Consider the following 21,725-nt stretch of genomic DNA (forward strand, 5'->3'; position numbering starts at 1 on the left):
CTATCTCAGTTGTACATACATATGCTGCTGGAAAAGATAAGCATGAAATATCCAAAAAGTTTAAATTTTCGAAATTCTTATACACTTTATATGTACATACATATGTATGTATATATTTACATACTATTGCTATTACCACAGAGGTACATACATACATATGTACGACACGTTCATTTATCTTATCTAGGTGAGTGTGTGTGTGTGTGGTTGGTTTTTCTGGCTTTGCTTATGCCTTTGCTTCTCTCGTCATCCTCTTTTTTTATTTCCAATGCTTTTGCTATGGAATTGAAATGGCTGGACAAGCAGGCCACACACACACACACACACTTGTACATATGTTTCTTTTGCTGCTTTTGCTTTTTGTGGGGAAAGTAGGTCAATTACACGTGTCGTGTACACATGCATACCTACATACATTGTACATACATATCTACATCGGTACAGCTCTTTGTACATACATATGTAAACATTTTATGCTTAGGCAGCACAATCATCAAGCTCGTTGTTGATCGAAAAAAGCTTACTTTTGAGCTATGCATGTGTGTACATATGTATGTTCTCCATGATTACTTTTCTCCTATCTTTCGTTTCTAGGCCAAACCTCGCCATGGGGCGTTCTTCTTGTTTATCTTTGTGAAGTGTGGTGAGGTGGGAGAGAGAAAATGATAAATTAAAAGAGTTTCAGGAGGCAACCATCCTCTTCAAGGCTTAGAACGAGTGCGAGAGGAGCTGCCGCTGACATTTTCCTTCCCGTTTTGGAAAGGACGTTGTAAGGACAAGAAAAACAAGGCCCTGGAATTGTGCGGGGGCAGATAAAATTATACGCAGCCCAGAAAATGGCGCAGGCCAGCAAATGGCGGGAGATAAAAAACAGCCCCACTATATATGTACATATGTACATGTACATAGTACACTCCAAATTGGGTCAATCGATAAAAGAGGAAACAGTGGAGCAGCGGCAGTGGCAGCAGCACCCAGCAGCAGCAGCGCTGCGGAAGGAATCTAGCACATGCGCCAAATGTTGGGGAGGGGGTGTGGAATGGGCATTGGACTGGCGTCTGGGGGTTGGTGTGGCCCCCAAGGAGCTCTTTCGGTTTTACCATCGTCAGAGTCAGCACACATATGTATATTTATGTACGCATATACTTATTCCGTTGCATGGAGTCAGAAATTACATCACACGAAAGAACCACCCGCACTCGCTCCCCTGACTTTTAATATTTTATAGGGCAGCTGTCACTGTGCTCCACATTCCACATACTCCATTCTACATCCCCACCACATTTAAAGCCACAGTTTTAGGGGAGACATTAGTACTGAATTTTTTATTTATTAAATTTAGGCTAGTAATTCGAAAAATTCTTAACCAAAGAATGTGGAGGGGTGTAGAAGAATTTCTCCAATTTGATCGTATATAATCTATATCTCTGATTGATGTCGATTGTTTGTTGGTAATCTTGCCGTTTGCCGCCAAACACTTTAAGCTGAAGTGTTGTAAGATCGGAAACCTTACAGCACTATAAACCACCACTAGTATGTAGAATGTAGTACGGCACCAGAAATGTAGAATGTAAAAATACCGCAATAGCCAACGCCACTGTGCGTAAAATAGCTTGCTACATTGTAACTACACACTTTGCTACATAGAGATGTAGGAAATCCATTAGACTTTCCTCCGCCGACCGAGTGGCAGCGATGCAAGTTGTACATTTAATTTGACATTACATTACATTCTACATGTGTAGAATACATGTAAAATTTTAAAATTGTACATTTAATTTGTGTAAAATACATGTAAAATTTGAAAATTAGTTAGTTTTTATGGTGTACGTTTTTTTTGCAGTATCTTTGTTCTGTTTTTCAAGTAAAATTTTTGTAATTTTCATATGGTATTTTTTCAACATTTAATAGGGAAAAACAAATAAGCTTTAATTAAATGCTCAATTAAAAGCTCTTCTTAAATTTTTACCAGTTAAAGATTTAATTAATGCCAGCTAAATTTAAAAAAAAATCAAAACAATTTTAAAATGTAATTTTTACTGTAAAACTGTGGAAAAAAAGATTTGTTTAAGAAAAAAAAAAGAAAGTCCGTGCACGCTTCGAGGCTATATATATAAATATAATCAACATTTCTAAACAGTTTATAACTCAAAAACATTTTCACTTTTCCTCAAACAGCTGGTGAAACTCGGAAGGTGTCTTAAAGTAGTCGATCAGCAGCATGGACGAGCGGTTGCCCAACCTGTACATGATGTGGCTCCAAGGATTCAGTACGTTCCTGTATTCAGCAATTTGTCCCCTATCGAAAAAATGCTTCACAGTTCCCAGCGGAAGCTGCGATCCATACACAGCCACATATCTGAAAGGCATAGGTTAGGATATAGCTAGGGAGCCAAGGATTCCGCTTTCAAACTTACTTATCGGCACTCTTATAAATCCTGAGGGGATATTTGGCCACAAATGTGCGAATCGCCAGATTGATTAGCACAAATCCTGCCAAGAAGTAATACAAATCGGATTCATGAGACACCAGCATGGAAATGTTCATCTTTTGGGTGATGCCCTCCAAATTCATGTTCGTGCTAAAATGATAGGCAGCCGCCAGGCCAAGCATCGATACCGTCGCCGTGGACACGTTCTTTGTCCAGCTCACATAACTCTCTATGGGGGCACGGTAAATCAATCTATACGTATCCGGCAGCTGGTCATTCAGCAGAAGTTTTCTTTCCACATCAGGGGCCGGTGCCGTAGTCCGCCACTTGCATCGCAGGGAACTTGTTCTGAATTAAAATACAGTGTTCAGCTAAATCATGAGAGATGAATCGCTTCAAATACTTACTGGAGGCTTCTGTGGAGCGCGGCAGCTGTGCTGGGCCTTGAAATTAACAATTTACAGCTTCGTAATATTGCGGCACTCATTTTTACGCTTAAACAGCTGTTGAGCGTTGTTATCGGCCAGGTTATCGGAAGTGCTGCCATTTTAGTTTTTTTTCAGGCTAAATACTAGCGGTTTTTTAAGTGGAAGTGCTTATTAAAATTTGATTGCATGGAATATTATTTATTTTCAATATTTAATATGTTTGTAATTGAAACTTGTCCTAATTTAAAGCTCAATTATTTTCGATTTTATCCATTTTTTGTTTATTTTCAAATCTAGCTTTTATTGACTCTGAAATTCTCTCAGTACTGGGTATCCGAGTTTAAACTCAACCAGATGGAGGCAGGCTGACAACTCTGAAATGCAGCTGAGCAAGAATATCAAAAATCAAACAAAACAAACAAAATTTCTTTAAAAATATAGTTTTTTAAAATAACAAGACAGTATTCATTAACTCATGGATTTGAAACGGTCCCCCACGGGGCCTGAAAGCTGCGCAGATTCCAAGCGTCTTAGGAAGAACAACCTGCTAAAAGGCAACGAGAAGCCGACGGGCGATGGGAACTCGGCAAATCTTGGCAAGAATTTGCAGCCGTGCATACCCGGCAACTGCTCCGCTTCCTTAACGGAACAGCAGACCGCCGTTGGAGCGCAGCCCGGCTCGTGGGTGGCAGAGTCTATCAATTCTGATTTCGACACAGTCTCGCTTTCGGAATTCGATAGGAATTCTCTATACAAAAAAGGTACGTGGACACAGAAAAATCTGTATGAATGCTCCTTTTGCGTGTAATGAACATTTCTTTTTGGGACAGATCTTCACGGGAACAGACTGTCGCGGCGGGAGGCTGCAAAAATACGTCGAGAGGACTCGCTCAAGTGCTTGGAGCTGGAGCGCGAGTTCGTCTCTTGTGAAGATACTCCCTCTGTTGTACTTGTTATTCGCTTCCCTGATCCTGAAATAACTTCGTCCATGGTGACTGGACTATCCCCGGCAATCAGAGATGTAGCGTTGCCCAGCAACATAGAGCCGCGCTACTGCATGGCTCACCTGAAGGCAGGCGCGGACGTGGACGCGACCATCAGCGAGATCAACCAGGTGCGATTTGGCAACGGCTTTCTGGTGGCAGAGCGCAAAGCCTTTTCCGAAGAAGAGGAGGCAAAATTGATCGACCCGTGGTGTCTGTATGTGTCCAACATACCCTTCAACATGACCACATCGGCCATCAAGGGATTTTTTGTGAAGTCCATGAAGGTGGACGTTGGCGTGCTCAGGAAGGAGAAGCGTGCACGATACGCCTTTGTCCGCTATGCTTCAACCGAACTAGCCAGAGAGGCGTTTAGGGACTTGTCGGGAAGTCCCCTACATAACCGCAACCTAACTGTTCGCTTTCGGCGTCTTAAAAGGCGCCCCGGCCAGCTAAAGATGCAGCGCACCATATCGAGCCTAACAATCAACACATTGGCCACTGACGATGACGATGCCGAGGCGGCGGACGTGGATTGCAAGGTTATCACTCCGCCACCTGTTGAGTCAATCACAATCAGCGATAGCGATGGCAACTGCTCTGACTCGAATGGTGCCACCAAGGAGAAGGCCAAACGCAAGATGAAAATGAGTGAGCATGAGCTGGAGATCCAGAAACTGAAGCTCCAAATGGCTGAATATGGTGCCATCATAAAGAACCTGCAAGCCAGACAAGATATTTCAGGTACGTAGAAGTAGATAGAGATACTGTTCCATTACGATTAATGTTTGTCAAATTTGAGCAGATATGACACCCAAACTGGAGCCAAATTCATATCCTGATATAAGGGGTCCTACGCCCGTCCACCTGATACAAGACATCAAAGCGGAGTGTGCCTATTTAGGTCTGCCAGAGGTCATCACAGAACCCGAACCCGCTTATCGCCCAACGACGCTGCCTACGGAAAAGCTTGGCCAGGATACTGATCCTCAAAAGACCAAAAGTATATTGAAGCGGAACTATAGCCTAATATTGTTATGTCATTCCTCCTATACTACTTAGAATCATTTTCTCTTGGACGGCTGCTTTCAGGTCTCGCCAGGCTCGCCAAGAGTCCAAAACCGGCCGAAGACAAGACGACGGCATCAAAGGGTACCCAAGCCTCCCCGGAAAGGGATGCACGACTGGAAGAGCTTTACGCTCAGTTGGAAACCGATATCGATCCCTAAAATGTTTTATTAGGTACGAATATTTCGTCCTCTTGCCAAATTTGTTGTGCTACATTTTTTTTGCAAATGTAAATAACAAGTCAGTTGTATATTATTAGTTTTTGTTTTATTTGTTCTTTTCTTTTTCGTTTTTGTTTGACTCGTTCGTTTCCAGCGTACATTTACTGTATATAAAATAAAATTATTACACATAATAATACGTAAATTAAATAATATTTCGGTTTTAAATATTAAACCCGAACAAATATCGCTTAACGGACTGGCTTAAATATCACTTAGTTAATATTCAAATGTACTCGATGATGATATGGGGTCGTCAAGTCAAGACACCTTTTTGTTCAATCAAAAACTTAAATTAAAACACTGATAGTTTTGCGAAAATTGTTTACACAGCTTTAAGAACTTTCAAGTTCTTAGCATTCCGTGTTCCACGTGCAGGCATTAACAATTATATATCTAAACTAAATTACATTTAACATAGGTCGAATCGTTCATTTCATGTTTTTTGTTTTTCCGTTTGGTTTTCTCTCTAATTCCTGGCATATGGCTCGTTAAATTTAATATCGCAATTTGTCATTACCAAAAACAGTAGTAGAAGAGTACAATAAGAATTTCTGCTATGACATGACTCCTGATTGGTTTTGGTTTTGTCGTTTAGAATGCGGAATGTTATCAACTATTTTATTATATTTAAGGCTGATTTTATTTACACAACAACAAAGATATTTGATAAGGCACCTGTTTCACATGCTGATCGCCCAATTTTTGGTTGGAATTATTTTGATATCCACTCATTGTATTCGATATGATATGATGTTATGCATTTGAATTTCAAGCAAATTTCGGTGTCCAACGTGCGGTAAAATTTTAGAAATTTTACTTGAGTTGTTTCGGCTGTTCAGTTTAGTTTAGTTTAGTTCAGTTTTGTTTTCTGGAAAATGCTCTGCCTGGCTCTTTTAGCTAACAATCAGTTTGGAGATGAAGCACAACAGGATGGTGGAGATCACAGTGTTGGCTGCCGAGCTGCCTGTCAGCTGCGAAACGGAAATGGCTCCAGAACCCGTTCGCTCGGCCACTTCCGGTTCGATGGGCTCGTCGTTGCTCTGGTGATCGCCAACTGCTATGTAAAACGGGGTAGTTACAAAAATTCAAGTTAGTTAAGTGCATAAATTAGGCTAAATTGTAAACGTTCTTAGGTGCGTAGTGGACTTACATCTAAGCTAAAGATATTTTTGGATTTGGTGTTTTTTTTGCTTTCCTTTTTTTCTGAGAAGTTTGTGCAATTTTTGTAATACTTGAAAGTAGAAGCTCAACTCAGGAAAACGGAGTAGGATGTAGGATAAATGTAACTTAAGTAAACTTAATGGGGGGAGGGGGGAGAAATAAATAATAATTGATACAACATACTCTTCACTCTGTGCGCAAACGTATTTGAGTTCGTTTCTTTTATTTGGTTTGGTTTGGCGTTTCGGCAGCGGCGCAGGTCTTGGGCGTGGCATGTTTGATATGTTTATTTATTTTTTTGTTTTGTTTGTTCGGTTTTATTCAGACAGAGATCACTCAAGCGATGGATATACAAATGGCGTACAGTACTACAGTACAGCTGAATGCTGGGACAGGCTACACATTGACGATGGACAGAGCACGAGGAGGATGATCCTCTAGAAGAACCTGTTCGTTAGGCTCCACATCCAGCCGGGCAGTACACCCTGAGGCGTAACTTGCGGCACTACACATAATAGGAACCGCAAGGAATTTAAAAATGTATTTTGTTTTTTTTTTTGGGTGTGGTTGTTCCCAAAAAAAGAATGAAATGAAAATTGTAAAGAGCAGCATAAATAAACAATTCAGCAAAAAATACATATATACAATCATAATTGAAGCGTTTGCCTTGTGGGCGTGGCATGTGTGTGGGAGGAAGGGAGGTGCTCATACAACTACGTAACAGTTTTTGACGATAAGCAATCAAACAATCGATCAACGGCAGATGTCTACGCATGAAATGTACATTTAAGAAAGGAGGACAGTAAAAGGAAGAATAATTAGAATGAGCAGCAGCATGGCGACTACACTACTACACACACACACAAAACACACAAAAGTTAGGGAAACAGAAGGAGAGTCAGAGAGAGGAGCAAGAAGCAGATTAGCAGAGGAAAAAAAGTCGTTGGGAAGGAAGAGGGCGGCACTTTGTAATTCTTCTGGGCTGATGTGCCTGATGTGTGGGAGTATAACTGTCTGTCTGTGTGTGTGTGTGTGTGGTTCGGAGTTGGAGTTCGGTTCGTTATTGGTTCGTTAAGTTGTTGCTTTGTTCTGTTGCTGTTTTATATCGGTTTATATCTTGTGTGCTGTTGTTGTGGTTAATGGTTCTTGTTTTTATATCCGCGTCTCTTAAAGCCTGCAAGAAATATACATTGATGTACATATGTACAGACAAACATGTGACAATGACAAATACGAGTTCATTCCGATAATTTCGGCTTCTTTTTTTTTTGGTTTCGAATGCAAATTCAACGGTTATGGGCCGGGGCAGGCACGTGCATGCAGTGTTAATCGTGTGTAGTGTAGTAATACAAATAAAAGCCGTTCGCTTTTTGTGGGTCATAACGGTGATTGTGTGTGGACCACATTTGCCGTGGCTCGCTTGTGTCAAGTCTCATGCAGGTGTAAATCTTTTGTTTGCTCTAGATTAGTTTAGTACTGGGGATATTCATGCAATTAGTGTGGGGAAGGGGACTCGTAGCGGTGTGTAAGTAAGTGTTTTTGATCACAGGTGGGGGTGGGTGGGTACGAGTGTGGGGGGGGTTTTTGGGTGGTTGGGTCAACCAAGCCTTAGCCATTTTGAATTTTGTGCCGGTGGAGGGGGTGCCAAAACAGTTACCACTTTTTTTTTGTCGCTCAAACTCATTTCGTTTTACGCAAAAAGTGTGTTGAAAAAATACCGTAAACTACAGGATAAAGTAAAGATTTTAGTCGGGGACAGAGTGGAAAAATAATATTAATATTACCATAACTAGATAAAATACTTAGTGCTATAGAACTACGCTTAGGCCATAGATCGGGGAGGTGTTTTGGTTTGGTTTGGTTGGGTTGGGTTGGAGGTGGACTGGGCCCCATTGTGGTGTTTAACAAATAGTGTTGTAAAAGTGTTTGAGTGTTAGGAGTGTTAGTAACCGTGGTGGCTATCTATAGCTACATCTATGGATTAATCAAGTTAGTTATACTAGTATGGTGCACATGCTAGGATCGTGGGCGAGGCGTTGAATGTTGCGACTTATAAGCTAGGGATGATGGTTTTTTTGTTTTTTGGTTTTTTTTGGTGGCTTTGATCTGTGGATCCCGGTTAGTGAGACCGACTGACCAGTAGTTTGTTGTAGCTGTAGCTGTTTTTTCTTTTCATTAAATATTTTGAATAATTTCTGAAGGTTTTTTTGAACTGTAAGCAAGATATTGGATTATTTCCCCGGCTATGTCATTAATAGTTGTTGTTCCTTAGACTTAAAACTTTATTTGTACATGGTATGCTTATTGAGTCGGTTAGTGTTGCTTAAATTCAAATCCAAATACCCAAAGACGACAGACAAACGTTGGTTAGTTGTTGTTAATGGAAAAGCAACATTAAACTCAAAATTAATAAAATAGTTTTCGGTGTTAGTTTTAGAAAATAAAATAATAATAATAAAAAACGAATACCAAATCGAAAAAAATTGAAAAATGTTTAAATACAAAATAATGAGAGTTAAAGTTAATGTTAGTTCGAGTTGGTTAGAGTTCAAAGGAAAGTGTTGTTGTGGCCTAAGCTGAACTTAGCTTGAGAACACAGAGACAAAACTAAAGTAAAACACCACAAAACATAAGAGAAAAATATAAATAATTGTACAAGAATATACATATTTACGGAATATATATATAGACTGGTAGACAGAGAGAGAGAGAGAGAGAGAGAGAGAGAGAGAGAGAGAGACATAGGACATACACAGTTTAACAATTAATTTTGTTTTTTTTTTTTCAATAAGAATTAAAATGTATTTCTTCCATAGGCAACAAAGACAAACACAAATTCGACTTGAGTAATAGAATTTCACTACATACATAGATACTAAAAACTTAATTAAACATACCATATAGATAGGATCTATAAACGTAATTGGATCATTATTTATATAATTAATTTCTTGACTCCTTCTTAATTGCTTTTCTCGCTAAGTAACAACTCACACAAGATTGCTATGAGATCTTTTTGACTTTACAGAGTTTCAATCTCGATTTCTCTATCGATTTTTTTTTGGGCTCAAACAAAACTACCGCCGCGTCGGTCCCACTCACCTGCGTCCAATTCAAAATCACTATTACCATCATCGGCATGCGATACCATCGAGTGCTGCTCGTACTCAGAGTCCGCACCATCGACAATATTACCTGTGGACGAGGGCGTATTCTTGCAGCCGAACCACCAGTGTGCCGTGGGTCTGGGGAAGGCGGGTGTGGCAGTGTCCACCTGCGTACGTAAGGGAAGGGAATCATGAGCATCATGGCATCCACCAATGGGACAGTGTGAGGCTTACCGCAAAACGTGCATCGTGGAATCGAAAGTACTTGTCGCCCTTGAAGAAGTACGTATAGCCGTTGGTGTACTTGAGCGCCGCGTCCAGATTGTTGGGCACACCCTCCCAGTTGGAGATGGGCTTGGGGTAGCTGGCCTTGACGGGCGGTCGCTTGGCGGGATCGAAGCGCCAGAACTTGCTGCCCTTGAAGAAGTAGATCTTGCCGTTGCCTCCCCAGACCATGGCCGCGTCCAGATGATCGGGTATCCCGGTGAATCCCTCGCTGATCTCCTTGGGGTAAACGCCATCCATCTGTCGTCCCTGGTAGCGCCAGTACTGGGTGCCCTTGAAGAAGTACGTCTTTCCGTTCTTGTACGTGAAGGCGGCATCGATGTTGCCCGGCAGTCCCTGGCCATCCCTTGGATATCAGCTGGGGATAGCCCTCCTCCACGGAGTCCGTCGTCAGCTTGTAGAACTTGTCGCCCTTGAAGGCGTACGTCTCGCCCTGGGCCGAGTTGAAGAGCGTATCCATCTTGGAGTCCTTGCAGATGCTGTCGTCCAGCGGCGTCTTCGGAGGCGTAAACGAGGGCCGCTGTGTGCTGGGCGGGTAATCATAGGTGGGCTTCGGCTGGCTGGTCTTCTTGCCGTATAGCGACTGGATGGCCGCCTTGTCGTCGTCGTCCAGCCTGAAAACGGGCTCAAAGCCGCGGTAGAAGGGCGCCATCAGAGCCGAGCTCTGGTCGGAGTGCGACAGGCCCAGGGAGTGTCCGAACTCGTGGGCCGCCACCTGGAACAGATTGGTGCCGCGGGGCGAGCCAATGGTCCACAGCTCAGCGTCGTCAAAGTGCGCATCTCCGCCGAAAACGGGGAAGAAGGCGTGGGCCAAGGTGCCGCCCTGTCCATCGAATGCGTCGCCATCGCCATGCTCGCTCTCCACGAACCTGTGATTGAGAATTCCGTTGAGTAACTGCTCCGAAATGGTTAGCTTTATGTGGCACTCACTTGATCTCGATGTGCACGGGGCCGGTGGTCTTCCTCGTGAAGGTTAGATCGGTGTCCTCGGACCAAACGGCAAAGGCGCGTCCAATCTCAGCGTCGACATCCACGCGCTTCAACCGCTTGGGGTATTTGGAGACCTTGTAGGTGAGGTTCTTAACCCTCCAGCGACTTCCCTGCAGGGCGTAGCGCTTCGAACGACTGTCACCCGTGCCAACGCGATCCCTTACTCCGCAACGGGGCAGGGACATCAGCTTCAGGGTCTCGTCGTCCAGCTCGCCGGTTATATTGAGGCCGGCAAAGTTCTGGAACTCCTGAATGGCGTTCAGCCATGTCGACTTGTCCTGGAGTCCACTGTTGGCAGGATTGCGAGCTGATGCGGGCAGGTAGCCGAACTGGGAGAGATACATCTGCAGGAGAGACAAGAGGAACACAACAGTTGAGTGAGTGACTGTTCGTCGGGGTGAAGATCAATGGGCTGCGGCACTCCACCAGGGGTGGCCGTCTTGATTTATGGCCATCCGATTATCCCGCTGCTGCGGCTTCTATTGCCGCCTTGGCAGGCAGTGGCATGTCCTGTGACACTGTCGCAGCTCTATCTGACTTGCATAATTTATGACTGCCACACTTGCCAATAATTTATATAAGGCGCACCAGAGAGTGGCGCGCGCGCGCGGGGTTGGTGGGGGTCTGTGTTGTACACAGAATCGAGTACGATTTTATGTATATGGAAACTCAGTTGCGACGTGACTGGCGGAGGTGTGAAAACTTCTTAATCGATCTCAAACATTAAGGAAGCGTTTCGATTACAATAACAACCTCTGGCTGACTAATTGAGAATTGTAACATTGAGAAATCGTATTAAAAATAAAAAAATAAAAAGCGCAGTTTGCCTATCAGGGAAGTGCACCGCTCACTCAGCTCCGTGGAGAACAATGCGAGGTTATCTTAACAGTTATATCTCTATACAATACAATATATATATTATAATACGTTTTGTCTAATTTCATTTGTTGGCTGACCAATTACAACGGCAAATTGCCTTACAGGCCAGACGCGAAGTTAAGAACAGAGAATCGAGAACGGAGAATCGAGAACGGGGAACCGAGAACGGAGAACGGGGAAAAAAAACATTATTGTACGCTGACAATTTGGCATGTGGATCAGGTCTCTCTCTCTTCATTCCGTTTATGTGTCGCACATTCTTAATGACACCGCACCGCACCGCCATACTGTACTGTACATACATACATATGATATATATATATATATATACATACATATATTGTATAATGTTTTGCCGAATCTTGCATAATGCCAGCTGACTGTTAATTTAATTATACGCGTATATTCATTCCGAGGAAGTAAACATTTGGTTTATCGCATAAGTATGCATAGCTGCGTCTCGTTCCTCTGCCTCCGCCTCTGCCACTGCCGCTGCTCAATAATCTTCTGCTCTTCTGGGTGGGTAATCCATCCACTGATCAGCTGACACCAGTTCCAGTTCCAGGTCTGACTCTGGCTCTCACCTAAAGGTAAACGAACTTTCCTGGGTCTGTGGTAAACAAACGCAGGGTTCAAGTGAAAAGGCAATGCAAATCCCGCTGTCTCTTGATGTCATTTCTCCCACTCGGGAATCGATGCGAGAACAGAGCAAACTGAACACACATTTTGACTGGCACTTGAGCTGGGGGGGACTGCCACACAGACAGTTGACTGTTGACTCATCATTCATTCCCTCCCCTTCCACCCACCCACTTCCAATGACCTTAGGAATGCCTCTTTATGTAATTAACATAATTATTCGCCTGACTTCTGTGGCGAGCCCACAGAATGCTGAACACCTTCCCCCGGGCAGGGGCAGGCACGCTTCGCTTGATTGCAGTATTTCTGCTCGGCGTTATGATGTCTGTTGCGTGATGACTCGGATGCACCTTTTGTCATAGAGCAAACAGCCCAGCCCGGAGACCCAACTGGGAGGGCGCTTCCAAGGCATTGTTCTGGACTCAAAACGAGAACTCTTTGGGGGCCCCCACTATCGATGTACATGCTGCGCGTATCTATCTCTGGCCATCGATAAGATAACTCCATTTGGCAACAAACAAAAGACACTCAATGCCTCCTCCTTCTCCCAGCTGTCAGTCAGAAATTGACTCATTTCGTGACACATTGTTCTTTGGCTCGCTCGCTCGCTCTCTCTCTCCCTCTATCCCGGGCTGGCTGGGCAGGTTTCTGTGGATTCACAGAATGTGCGTCACAAGGTAGAACGGAAGTCAGGGGGAACGGAAGTGGTTCGGACTTTATAGTGTATTTTGTTTTGGGAGTCATCGATACAGTTCTCCCCCACCTTTCCCTCACCTATTTTCCGATTAACTAGTTAAATGCATCCGCATGCATATCGATTGAGATTTACGTGCATTTGCATGTGATGTGCACTGGGGGTGCATCGGGATGCATCGTGTGCTCCATGACCATGCAAATCATTGCAAATTACACAGGTGGCCAAGGGGAGGTGTCATGTGGCCAACTGCAGTTGCGGGTCACGTTTCAGAGGGCGTTGAAATTGCACTTCAATTTATTATTGGACATTGACACAAATTTTGTTGTGCTGGTTTTTTTTTTGAGAAAATAACAAGCATTTCAATGCTGTCCACAAATGTCAACAAAGAACGGCACCCAACCACGCCCCAGCACACACTCTTGGCATAGGAGTATAGCCGTGTGCATATAGTAGCTGGATGGGAGTCGGGTAGTAAACCCGCGTGTCTATTCTGGTTGCAGGTTGACCTGCTTGCCTGGTTTACTTGGACAGAAAACACAGTTGAACTTGCAGTTGGGAGGAAATGGCCCCAAAGGGGTTTTGCCAACTAAAGACACCAACTGGGCTTGCCTTTGCCATTTTGTTAGTGTGTGTGTGTGTGCTGGCTCTGTAAAGTATGCTACACTGAAGTAGAAGTAGAACTAAAAACTACAAAACTTAAGCTACAAATACAAATGCAACAACAAGCAACTCGGACACAACCTTCAAATATTTAACACAAGTTTTGCAACTTGATTCGATTGCGAATGGAAGGCAAATGGAAGGAAATGGAAATGCTGCAGAGGGCAAACTGTTGGAGCAGGCTGTTGGAAAATCGGTAATGAATGTGCTAGCTTCTGGGAGTCAATGAACTTTCGGTTCGAATAATTCTTCTTCTTCATCGCTGTGGGAATTGTAGGCGTGCAGGTACACTTCCGGCAGAAACAAGACCAGGACATGCATAAATTATAAACAGAATCGGTTTGTGTACTCGTACACGTATATTTGTGTACAGGAACGACTTGAAATTGATGGCAAAATTATAGCTTGTTCGAGTGGAAAATTCTCTTGCTGGCTAAACCCCCCTCACTTTCCATTTTGGGGGGGGGTGTGTGTGCGTGGCCAGTTAGTCGCCGCAAAGTTTACGTTCCGAATGTGGGTCACTCGGGTCGTTGACTTTCACCCACTGCTCTTCTGCCCCTTCAGAAAACGTTGCACACCGCAAACGAACCTAGACCTAGTTGCACAAATATTTGCGTGGGCCAACAGCGTGCATAAGCGAAAGTGTCGGCGACAATTATAGACAGATGGAGGAAGGCAGATTCCTCCTCCCTTTTCCCACAGCAATGCCACAATGCAATTTCAGTGCGATTACCGGCCATTGAGTATTCGCAGATTCGCAGTCCAACAGGCTAAAAACAGGCTTAACTTGCTTAACTATTTTTTTACTTAATGATTACATCATTATATACCCCCACTAACAGACCCCTGTCCTGCCTGCCCTGCCCCCCTAGCGGGGGACAGTCGAAGCGCAGGCGCCTCATTTGGCTGCCAGGCGGCATTTCTTTTTGACGCCACACTCAACTGGCTTTGGGGGTCTCTGTAACGAGCAGATTGAACAGCACAGCAGATGGAGAAAGAAAACTCAAAACTAAAGCTGAAACCAAAAACCGAAATCAAAGAAAAACAGAAACTGGGCCAACTGGGCCCGAACTGGGCTTAAATCCAGCTTTAAGTTGTATAACATTTTCAATTAGTTAGTTGCAGCAAACAAGTGAGTCGAGAAATGAGTTTAATTGAAAGAATTTCCAAGTCAAAGAGTTGATTGAAAGGATTGAAACTCTAAAGTAAAGAGGTTTTTATACATATTTTATTTATTGTGTAGCTATGGAGGAAAGGAGTTGGACTAAGTCCGTGAATGGATGTCCATCCAGGGACTGCTTGTTATCGAAGCTCCTTAAATATGGAATAGCTAATGAATTTTCCATGCATGTCCGATAATATCTACAAGTATCAATCCATACGAGTATAAGTTTTCTTTGACATTTACTTGGGCTGTGAAAGGCAAGTAAGTAAGGGAAACTTTCCATAAAATATTTGACATTTCCACTCGAAGGTGCTTCTGTCTCCTTGCCACACTTTTTCAGCCACTTTCTTGTGGCCTTTACGGCTAATTCACTTGGCGATAAATAAGCGTCAAGATGCAAAGATAACCAAAGAAAGAAAAACAAAAAAAAAGGAAAGCCATTTTTATGCAAAAGTCTAGCAAAAAAAAAAAAGGATTTTATTGTTGCTGCTTTGCCTGTGTTCCTATTCCTATTCCTAATCGGATTCGTTTTCGTTTTCGTATTCGGATTCCTATTCCTGTTTGGGTTGTTATGGAGGTAGTTACTTGTTTTGTTTATGGCGAGACGCGTGAAATGCCAAGCGATAGACGCGACCTTAGAGGAGTGCTGTCTGAAAAAGGATGTTGGCGGAGCAAAAACTATCATTTGTTTGCCGTTGTTGTGGCAAGGTTGCTGCAACCGTGTTTGGCTATCCTTTGTGCTGCGGCCAACGCCGGGCACCTCGCGAAGGTCGCACGCAACATTTGTTCATAGGCAAATCAATCAAACTTGGCAAAAAGTACATAAATTCCAGCCACTTGGCTGTCGGTAGTCGAGTTTATTGATTAGTTTGCCCAACAGGGAAATGGGGAAAATGAGGCACACAGTGTGGCTAAGTGCGAATTAGCCCGACTGCCTAGGAGGGGTGTGACGCATGAACGATGAAATTTCCCCAGCGCATTGGCTTGAATTAAGTTATAATTATAGATCCCAGTAGCAGTGGAGTTTTCTGCCAGTTTTGTGGGTGCAGAACCAGAACCAGAACGATGACGAATCTGACTGAAGTCTGTCGCCGCTGCTCGGCTCGGCTCGGCTCGGCTCGAGCTTATTTCAATTTCCTTCATTGTTAATTAACCTTTTGACAGTTCGAATTATGTGCCAGGCGGGACTTGTGAATGGGGATGTAGATCAGGGGAAGAGTGCATTATCGTTGCTCTCTAGACAAGTGAGTCAATCGCTTGTACATACATATATACGGTATATATGTATAGTAAAGCCAAAGTCTGTTGCCTGTTTGAATCTGTTTGGATCAGATCTAAGCAATGATTTGTTGCACTTTGCGGAATATTAATCGCTAACAAGTGAATATGGACATTTTGATCGTGCTGGAGATACGGCGAAGAATCACGACTTCCCCATCGGTGGTCTCTGTGATTTGCATTCCCAGAGATTTATTAGAAATAGCTTAGAGGAGGAGAACAAAGAGAACAGAGAGCGATCGAGACAGAGAGGCACAAATGGAGCCGCACGTCAGTCGATTGTCGCCTTAGCTGCTTTTGGGGCGACACTGGCCAAACGACAGCGAGCCAAGTTACTGGCAACGCACCCAACATATCAATTAGCCAGATCACTCACTGGCAGCGGGTTACGTAAAACATAGGCAACGAAACTTAACAAAAAAAGTACCTCAAAAGTACTAAAACACAATGTTAAGCACGCGCTCATGCGTGCTGGTGCAGAATCAAATCGATTCTGAGCGATTATCAACAGTTCCACAGTAGTAGTGGAAGGGGATGGGGAATCGTAAGCGACAGATGTATGTGTGGGGGTGTGGGGGTGGGGGGGTGTACGTATATGGTTAATCAGGAAGCTTTCCGTACAGGTGCCTGCCCCTACAAAAGTGTTTTTTATGCCAGCTGTCCCTTTGCCTCCACCCTCCCACTCCACTCGCACGTTTAGTTAATGCCTTTCGATTCTCCATTAATTTATGCAAGTCTGCGGCAACTAAACGTGATTAGCTGCAGGCAGCTAGATAGATAGATAGATAGATAGATCGAAGTGCAGACGTGCTGCAGCTTTGGCAGTTTGTTGAATTTGTAAATGGAAATTACTGTTGTGGTAAGCAGCCGTCATGACAAGCAATTAAGCGGCCATAATTATTTATAATAATTAGCTGGGAAAACAAGTTGTTCGGGGGCAGAAGATCTAAGATTGAAAGCAATCCCAGGCGGAAATACCTAGCTGTAATCTTTCTTTTTTAGAGCATTATATATTTCCCAGTCCCATTGATGTTTGAATGTTCAAATCATAATCAATAGCTTGACTACGAGTATCTGTGTGTTTTCTTGGGAAAGCCTCTCCCTGGAATTGAACATGAATGCATTTGAATCGATTAGTCGGGCGGAGTGGTGGGTAGACGCTCAATGGCGTGTGAGTTTCCCTTGGGAGGGGGGTGGAGGGAGGGCAGTGTGTCCACGTTTTCCATAGACCAATGTCACGAACGATAACGATAACGATAAACGGACTGCAATTAGCCAATGTGCATGAATTTTCTGAAATGCAGCAACAAAGGCTAAGGCCAGAGCCCACAGTCAGACCCAGACCCAGTCCCCCAGCCCAGCCGAGACCAGACCAGACCAATATGTGAGTGGAATACAAATTTGTGTTGACATGCGATGCGCGTGAGCCTGTTGCACAGCGACACACACAGCCACACATATGTACATATATTCAATATGTATATACATGTATGTACATATATAATATTGTTCAGTTTCGTGTAAAATTAAGTATAATTTTCGAATGCAGCCAACCCCAAAATCAACGCTCGCCTGAGCTCTGAGCGCCTGGCACGTTTGTCATGCAAATCGGAAGTAAAGTTTCAAATTATATATAAATCATATATATATATATATATATACTCGTATAATTCATATAGAGAGCTGGCGGAAAGAGAGCTGGACAAAGCGGGTATCCCGTGCAGTTAACTGTCACCTCACAAGTGCAACAAACCCCCGCCGTAGCCCTCCTTCTCTGTCCTGCTCTGTTATCACAAAAAATGAATCAGTACGTGGTAGTGTTTTTCGTTGTATATATGTATTTTTTTTGTTCCTGCTCAATTTGTTGTTGAACTTCGCCGCCCTATGCGCCCTTTCTCTGTTTTTATTTTTGTTTTTTTTGTTTTTGCTACTATTTCATTTAATTTTTTATTTCTGGGTTGCATGGCTCACATTTAATGATTTTAAAGCAGGAAAAAATTAATTATATACCGTTGTTTTTTTTTTTATGAATTGTAAACGAGTTGGAAAAACGTTCGATTTAATTTTACAATTTGATGGAAATTATTCAGCAGAAGCTGCTGCAGCAGCAACAGCAGCAGCATTCAGCATCACAAACAGATTTTCTAATTGTTGTATTAATGAATTAATCAATGTTTTTTACTCACCTCTGCCTGTGTGGTGGTGGAAACTGGTGCCGCCTGCACTGCCGCCAAAATGGACAGCAGGGTGCCTACGGCTATGAACACTGAACTTTGGCAGTTGGACATTTTGTTGCTGTTGCTGTTGGTAGTCGTTGTTCTCCCTCTAATTGTCATGTACAAAAGTTCCACTTGCACTCGTGCTGTGGGGCGGGGGGGGTAGCGCACTTTGAACTTTATATCACTGCAAAATGGGAACAATGGGAAAACGTGAAGGTGGAGAAAAGGTCAATTAATATTTCATAAAGCCAAAGAGAGTAATAAAGCACCCAGGCACAGACAGGCCCAGTCCACACCAAAGCTAGACCAGGCCAGACCAGACCAGACCAGGCCAAGTACAAGTGCAAAAGGGCGAACGGAAGTCGTGTCCAACTCGTGCCACCAGATATCCCCCTGCCAAGTGCCAACAGGTTGAATGTGGCAAATGTGGCACACATCCTCTGTGGCAGGCGGAACGACAAACGGAAGTTGCCGGCGTTGCAAGCACTACATGGTCGTGGAGAGGGGGGGTAGTTAGAGGCAGCAGACGAAGACGAAGGCTCGTTATAGTACCTACTCAAAGTCGTAGTAAAAAATAGTAAAGCCTGAGTAGAAATACTCGAGCCCTGGCATATCCACGCCGGCAGGCCACTTATGACGCTCATGACATGGAAAACAGAGAAAACTAAAACCTGGATACCCTCTCGAATGGAGAATAGACGAACTTAAGATGGATTTATTTCAGTCGCTATATGTAAAGGCATATCCCATTCGTTTATAGCTTTATTTATCGCACATTTATGATTATTTCTGCTATCACTTTTATGATGTGCAAAAGTGCCCTTCTTTTGGGGGTGCAACAAACTGAAATCCAACTTTAGCACATCATTCATTCAACCAGCATGCGAGTGTACGTGTCTTATCGTCACAAATATTTGCCGAGGCTCTTGCCTAATCTCAGCCGCAAGAGCATTACTAATTCGTTGAGCTGTCCTGTCGCTGCTGCTGGATAGGATAGATATAGGGAGTCATGCGGTCATGTGGTCGTTGCCTGGGCCAACTCTTGGACGTAATAAACGATTCGTGTAAGTTTAGACTCCAATTAGAATTTTATTTTAGACCGTGCCTATGGTAAATACCAACTCGGCCGTTACCGTAAAGGCAGCACGGCCTATTATGTGATATTTGATTTGCTAAAAATAGTTTTGCCAGTGAGATGATGTTGACCTAGTCACGGCCACGAGACAAATGTCAGTCGACAGTCGACAGTCGGCAACGCAATCCGACACAATAGGCTTTATCAACGGTTATGTTTATGGGTATGTTTACCGGCCGAGATCGGCGGGATTTACCCTGCACTAATGCTGATCCGTCTCAGGCATTCACCTCCTCCTTTTGGGGGGAGAGCCAGCAACGTGCTGGGTGTGACATCAGCAGAAAAGACGGGGGGAAAAAAGAGCGATAAGTCATATCAAGTATACGCCAAGTGGCAACGGTTAGGGTCTACAAACAAGGTATGATTATACGTATATGCCTAGTCGTATATATGTACTCCATATACACACACGGACAGTAACGTCTGCACTGGCACTGCCACTGGGACTGGCTGGGGCGGACACAATAACTCTCATTTTATGTTCGGCAATTAGCGGCTAGATCTGCCCAAATGAGCCAATAAATATATATACAATATACATTTAATAGACGTGTTTGCATCTACTCCATTGCTATCTCTCTCCCTCACTCTCTCTGCTGCTGACTTGACTTATCTGATTGTAACAATTTTGGTTAAACAAATACCATAAACAATTTCCATTTTGGGCAAATGTTTCGCTCGGGTTGAAGGTCGCCCGCTTGACAGTTTAAGGTTGGCTCCGTTTGGTTAACTCCGCTGATGGGTTGAAGGGTGGGGCTGGGGCTGGGGCTGGGTCTGGCTCTGGGGCTGCGGCTGGGGCTGTGGGGTCGTCACCATAACAATGAACGCATTTCATTGTTTGTTAGATCAATAAGAGCGAAATTCGAGTGTCTTCAATGGCCGCAAAATTGCATTATGCGCGAAAGTTTTTCCTTGCCTGCGGCTTTTCCCCCTCCCGTATCACATTTATCGGCATTGTTACGTATACGACATGTGGAGCATGTATATGCGAGTGTATGCGCCTGATGTGGGTCATAAAGAAGAGTTCGTTTAAAGGCTGCTAACTGCTTACTGCTAACCGGTTTCTCTTTCCTCTCAAAATTTCGCCTGAATTTAAGCTGAGTCGAAATTCTTTCATCGAGAATTGAGAGTGACTCAAACTTGTTGATTGGGCAGCTAATTAGATGCAAAAGATCAAACAAAAATTTCGATTCTAACCAGTTTCGCCCATCCGTTGGCCCATTCTCTATTGAACGCTGTGACGTCTTTTGGTTATTTGAAAAATACCCTCGAATTACTCAACGCTAAACACTAAATTCCACTTGATATAGCCTTTTGGCATTGTTCACCTTATCAGCCGACATTTTGCCCCAAACAAGAGCCCCATGCCTACATGCATTCATATGCATGTGTGTATGTGCTCGGCGATAAGATATGATTGGGGTTTTTCTGGGAGTTATGCTGGGGCTATGCCGGGCCCCAAGTGATTTAACAAATATTCTGGTGTATGAGTCGCGCGTTCACATGCCGAAATCAATAATAAAAATATGTGTCCGAGGTGTTCAGAACTTGACCTTAGTGATATGGCCCGTGGCGCGTCCAACTAACCGTCGATTGTGCAAGAAGACTCATTACGAAACTGAAATCCGAATTGGAATCGGAATCGGAATCGAATTCAAGTTCACTTCCAAGTGGAGTGCATACAGTGGGCACTGGGGAATTAGGCCTGATGAATGGGTTTGGGGGGGGGTGGTTGATTTATCAGTTTGGTCTCTTGTCTGTCTTGACCTTTCAATTGAGTACGCGTGGGATGGGCAGGGCGACTCTGTGGGGCTCTGTGGATGGGATGGTAGTTTCTGCTGGCGGCACTCGATGCAGTCACAGATCATTGAACTATTGTTTGCTGCCTTTGTTGGCTGCTTGCTGCTTGCAACACTTACAAATTAATTAATTAGCTTTTTGTTGCCTTTTTTTGTAGCTGGTGTCGTCGCCGTTGTTTCTGTTTCAGCTTCTGCTTCTGTTGTTTCTGTTGCTTATTCCACTGTGGGCGTTTTCATCAGCTGTGGATGTGTCGTTGTTTTTATTATTATTATTTATTGCACCAGTGAGCCAATCCTTTTGTCTCTACTTTTGTCTCTTTATGTCTGACTCTGACTCTGGCTCTGGATGTGGACGAGAAACTGCACTAATTGCTCGCTGTCATTTTCCGGCTATTGCATTTCCGCAAATATAATACTCAAAACTAAAAACTCAAAACTGAACTGCGACCGGGTTCACTTTTCGATACGCTCTCTTCGATATTCTTCTGCAAAATGTTTTCAAACTGTTTTCAATTATTGGTTAGTTGGATTCTTGAACTCGAACTTCGTTTCGGTCTCTCGCCGCTAACGCACACA

At 43.6% G+C, this 21,725-nt stretch overlaps 3 protein-coding genes across 4 annotated transcripts; 1 reads left to right on the forward strand and 2 right to left on the reverse strand.

The window, feature by feature from the left end:
- Positions 1 to 2,098: 2,098 nt before the first annotated feature.
- LOC111070968 lies at positions 2,099 to 3,133 on the reverse strand. The gene is made up of 3 exons (XM_022362038.2): positions 2,840 to 3,133; positions 2,418 to 2,780; positions 2,099 to 2,359 (listed from the first exon to the last, which is right to left on the reverse strand). The coding sequence occupies exons 1-3, from the start codon at positions 2,977 to 2,979 to the stop codon at positions 2,161 to 2,163; spliced, it is 702 nt and encodes a 233-aa protein (XP_022217730.2). The 5' UTR covers positions 2,980 to 3,133; the 3' UTR covers positions 2,099 to 2,160.
- Positions 3,134 to 3,212: 79 nt separating this feature from the next.
- On the forward strand, positions 3,213 to 5,158 carry LOC111070967 (protein painting of fourth). 2 transcript variants are annotated; one of them, XM_022362037.2, is made up of 4 exons: positions 3,213 to 3,621; positions 3,691 to 4,587; positions 4,649 to 4,846; positions 4,936 to 5,158. In XM_022362037.2, exons 1-4 carry the CDS (start codon positions 3,336 to 3,338, stop codon positions 5,070 to 5,072), a joined length of 1,518 nt encoding a protein of 505 aa, XP_022217729.2. In that variant the 5' UTR covers positions 3,213 to 3,335; the 3' UTR covers positions 5,073 to 5,158. The 2 variants fall into 2 exon arrangements, with proteins under 2 accessions (XP_022217729.2, XP_022217728.2); XM_022362036.2 differs by having other exon boundaries at positions 3,214 to 3,621; positions 4,906 to 5,158.
- Positions 5,159 to 5,580: 422 nt separating this feature from the next.
- On the reverse strand, positions 5,581 to 21,308 carry LOC111070965 (matrix metalloproteinase-14). Its single transcript, XM_022362030.2, is given in 7 exon segments — positions 5,581 to 6,192; positions 9,399 to 9,570; positions 9,638 to 10,024; positions 10,026 to 10,557; positions 10,619 to 11,022; positions 18,183 to 18,399; positions 21,270 to 21,308. Coding segments are annotated over 6 exon segments (1,809 nt in total). The 5' UTR covers positions 18,333 to 18,399; positions 21,270 to 21,308; the 3' UTR covers positions 5,581 to 6,028.
- Positions 21,309 to 21,725: the final 417 nt, after the last annotated feature.

Source organism: Drosophila obscura, unplaced genomic scaffold, assembly GCF_018151105.1.
Source record: "Drosophila obscura isolate BZ-5 IFL unplaced genomic scaffold, ASM1815110v1 contig_186, whole genome shotgun sequence".
Taxonomy (NCBI): domain Eukaryota; kingdom Metazoa; phylum Arthropoda; class Insecta; order Diptera; family Drosophilidae; genus Drosophila; species Drosophila obscura.

Coding starts and splice junctions, on each gene's coding strand:
- LOC111070968 (XM_022362038.2), bottom strand. CDS start 2,979: ATGGCAGCACTTCCGATAACCTGGCCGATAACAACGCTCAACAGCTGT. Junction 2,781..2,839: donor GCGCTCCACAGAAGCCTCCA/GTAAGTATTTGA, acceptor ATTTTAATTCAG/AACAAGTTCCCTGCGATGCA. Junction 2,360..2,417: donor ATTTATAAGAGTGCCGATAA/GTAAGTTTGAAA, acceptor TATGCCTTTCAG/ATATGTGGCTGTGTATGGAT.
- LOC111070967 (XM_022362036.2), top strand. CDS start 3,336: ATGGATTTGAAACGGTCCCCCACGGGGCCTGAAAGCTGCGCAGATTCC. Junction 3,622..3,690: donor GAATTCTCTATACAAAAAAG/GTACGTGGACAC, acceptor TTTTTGGGACAG/ATCTTCACGGGAACAGACTG. Junction 4,588..4,648: donor AGCCAGACAAGATATTTCAG/GTACGTAGAAGT, acceptor AAATTTGAGCAG/ATATGACACCCAAACTGGAG.